This window comes from Cariama cristata, unplaced genomic scaffold, assembly GCF_000690535.1.
Source record: "Cariama cristata isolate BGI_N322 unplaced genomic scaffold, ASM69053v1 scaffold20052, whole genome shotgun sequence".
In the NCBI taxonomy this organism is placed as follows: domain Eukaryota; kingdom Metazoa; phylum Chordata; class Aves; order Cariamiformes; family Cariamidae; genus Cariama; species Cariama cristata.
Window position 1 is genome coordinate 7,177 of NW_009602361.1, and position 1,770 is coordinate 8,946.

At 58.6% G+C, this 1,770-nt stretch overlaps 1 protein-coding gene across 1 annotated transcript in view; it reads left to right on the forward strand.

The window, feature by feature from the left end:
• Window positions 1-390: 390 nt before the first annotated feature.
• The window catches only part of CERS1 (ceramide synthase 1), a 3,822-nt gene continuing 2,442 nt past the window's right edge, over window positions 391-1,770 (forward strand). Inside the window, exons 1-3 of the mRNA XM_009694747.1 lie at window positions 391-544; window positions 1,071-1,251; window positions 1,637-1,770. The exon at window positions 1,637-1,770 is cut by the window's right edge and continues 12 nt beyond it. Of these exons, the coding sequence (XP_009693049.1) occupies window positions 430-544; window positions 1,071-1,251; window positions 1,637-1,770 (430 nt within the window). The 5' untranslated portion in view covers window positions 391-429. The remainder of the gene's footprint in view (window positions 545-1,070; window positions 1,252-1,636) is intronic.

Here is a 1,770-nt window from a genome sequence, read left to right on the forward strand (position 1 = left end):
CAGTTATCGACTCGGTTCTGCAAAAGCCAGCTGTGGACAGCCCCGCTCCCGCAGCGAGGGTGATGGAGCGATGCCCGGACTGCGGGACGCGTCCCGTAGGCTTCTGCCTTCTCTGCGAGGCTCTGCTTTCGCAGCTTTCCACCGAGGCTGAGAGGAAGGATCTCCGGCCTCGTGCTTTTCCCTGCTTCAGGTGCTCCCTAAAGCCTCTCTGACCTCCTTATTCGTGCTGTATAGAAGACCAGAAAAATGGGGTTCGTGACCCTGGGTTTGCCCTGTCCGGTGTCGCACGCAGCATGCGGTGCTCGGGTCTCTCGGAGATGCGGTGCGCTCTGCCCTGAGCTCCCTTTTGCCCTGGGTGACGATGCTTCTCCCCTCTCCTTGCAGCCCTTCGGGGAGTGGTGCAACTTGCAGCCGAAAGATGCTGCCAAGATGCCCGAGAGTGCCTGGAAGCTGCTTTTCTACACATTATCCTGGTCGTATGGCATCTACCTGCTCTTCTTCACCGACTACCCCTTCTTCTACGACCCACCGTCTGTCTTTTATGGTACAGTAAGAACCCGGGAGAAGTGGGTGTGGATTAGGACGCCCAGGTCCATAGGATGCCTGGGCTGAACAAGGGAACGGGAGTTGGGGTGAGCGAAAGAGAAGGCTGAACCCCTAAATTGCCTTTTCTATGATGCTGTGGGTACCGAAAAGGCAGAAGAGATTCTCTCCATTCATTTCATTACCGAGAGAGTCACCTAGTGGCTATTGGAGATGGAGAGGGGATGTGGCAGCTGCGGAGGGGAATGGGATTGAGAAGTTAAAGCAGGAGAGAAGTAAATCACGGCTTCTCTCCTAGATCTAGGCGAGGGAGGGGGTCTAATGCCAAAGGCAGAGTTTGGGAGCCAGGATACCTGGGTTCCCTTCCAGCCTTTGCCTCCTTTACATCAGCGATGCCCTCCTGAGAGGGAGCCGGAGCGCCTGGGCACAGCGAAGCGCTGGGGCTGCTCCCCGCTGTTGGCGCTCCCGTCTCTCTGGCTCTGTGTTCGTGGCTCTGGGTTCACCCCGGTGTCTTTGTCCCACCCCAGACTGGAAGAAGGGCATGGACGTGCCCACGGACATCGCCATTGCTTACCTGTTGCAGTGCAGCTTCTACGGGCACTCCATCTATGCCACCGCCTACATGGACACATGGCGCAAGGACTCGGTCGTCATGCTTCTCCACCACGTCGTCACGCTGACCCTCATAGCCTTCTCCTACGCTTTCAGGTGAGGTCCCTGGCTGTCTCGCTGACCCTCTGCAATGCGCCCGGGCCAGCATCAGGCAGCTGTGCAGCAACAGCTGCAGCCTTTCCATGCTCGTGTGCATCTCACGGGCGTGTAGCAGGAGGAGGACTCTTGCTGGGTTGGTGTGGATTCTCCAAACCCTGCCTCCATGCTACTGCAGCGATCCCAGTGCTCCCGAGCCATTGCGCAGTGCCGGGTCCACCCTGCAGCACGTTGCCACGCTGTGCCGTGCCAGATCTGGGTTATTCAGGGAGCGACTCTGCTCCCGACGTGATGGACCCGTGGGGGCCGGGGACCAACATCAACGGGTACCAACATCAACTCGCCACCCCACGCATCTCCCTCCCTGCTCCCCTTTTTCCTCCAGGTACCACAACGTGGGCATCCTCGTGCTCTTCCTGCACGACGTCAATGACGTGCAGCTGGAATTCACCAAGCTCAACGTCTACTTCAAGCACCGGGGGGGGGTCTATCATCGCCTCAACGACGTCATCTCCAACA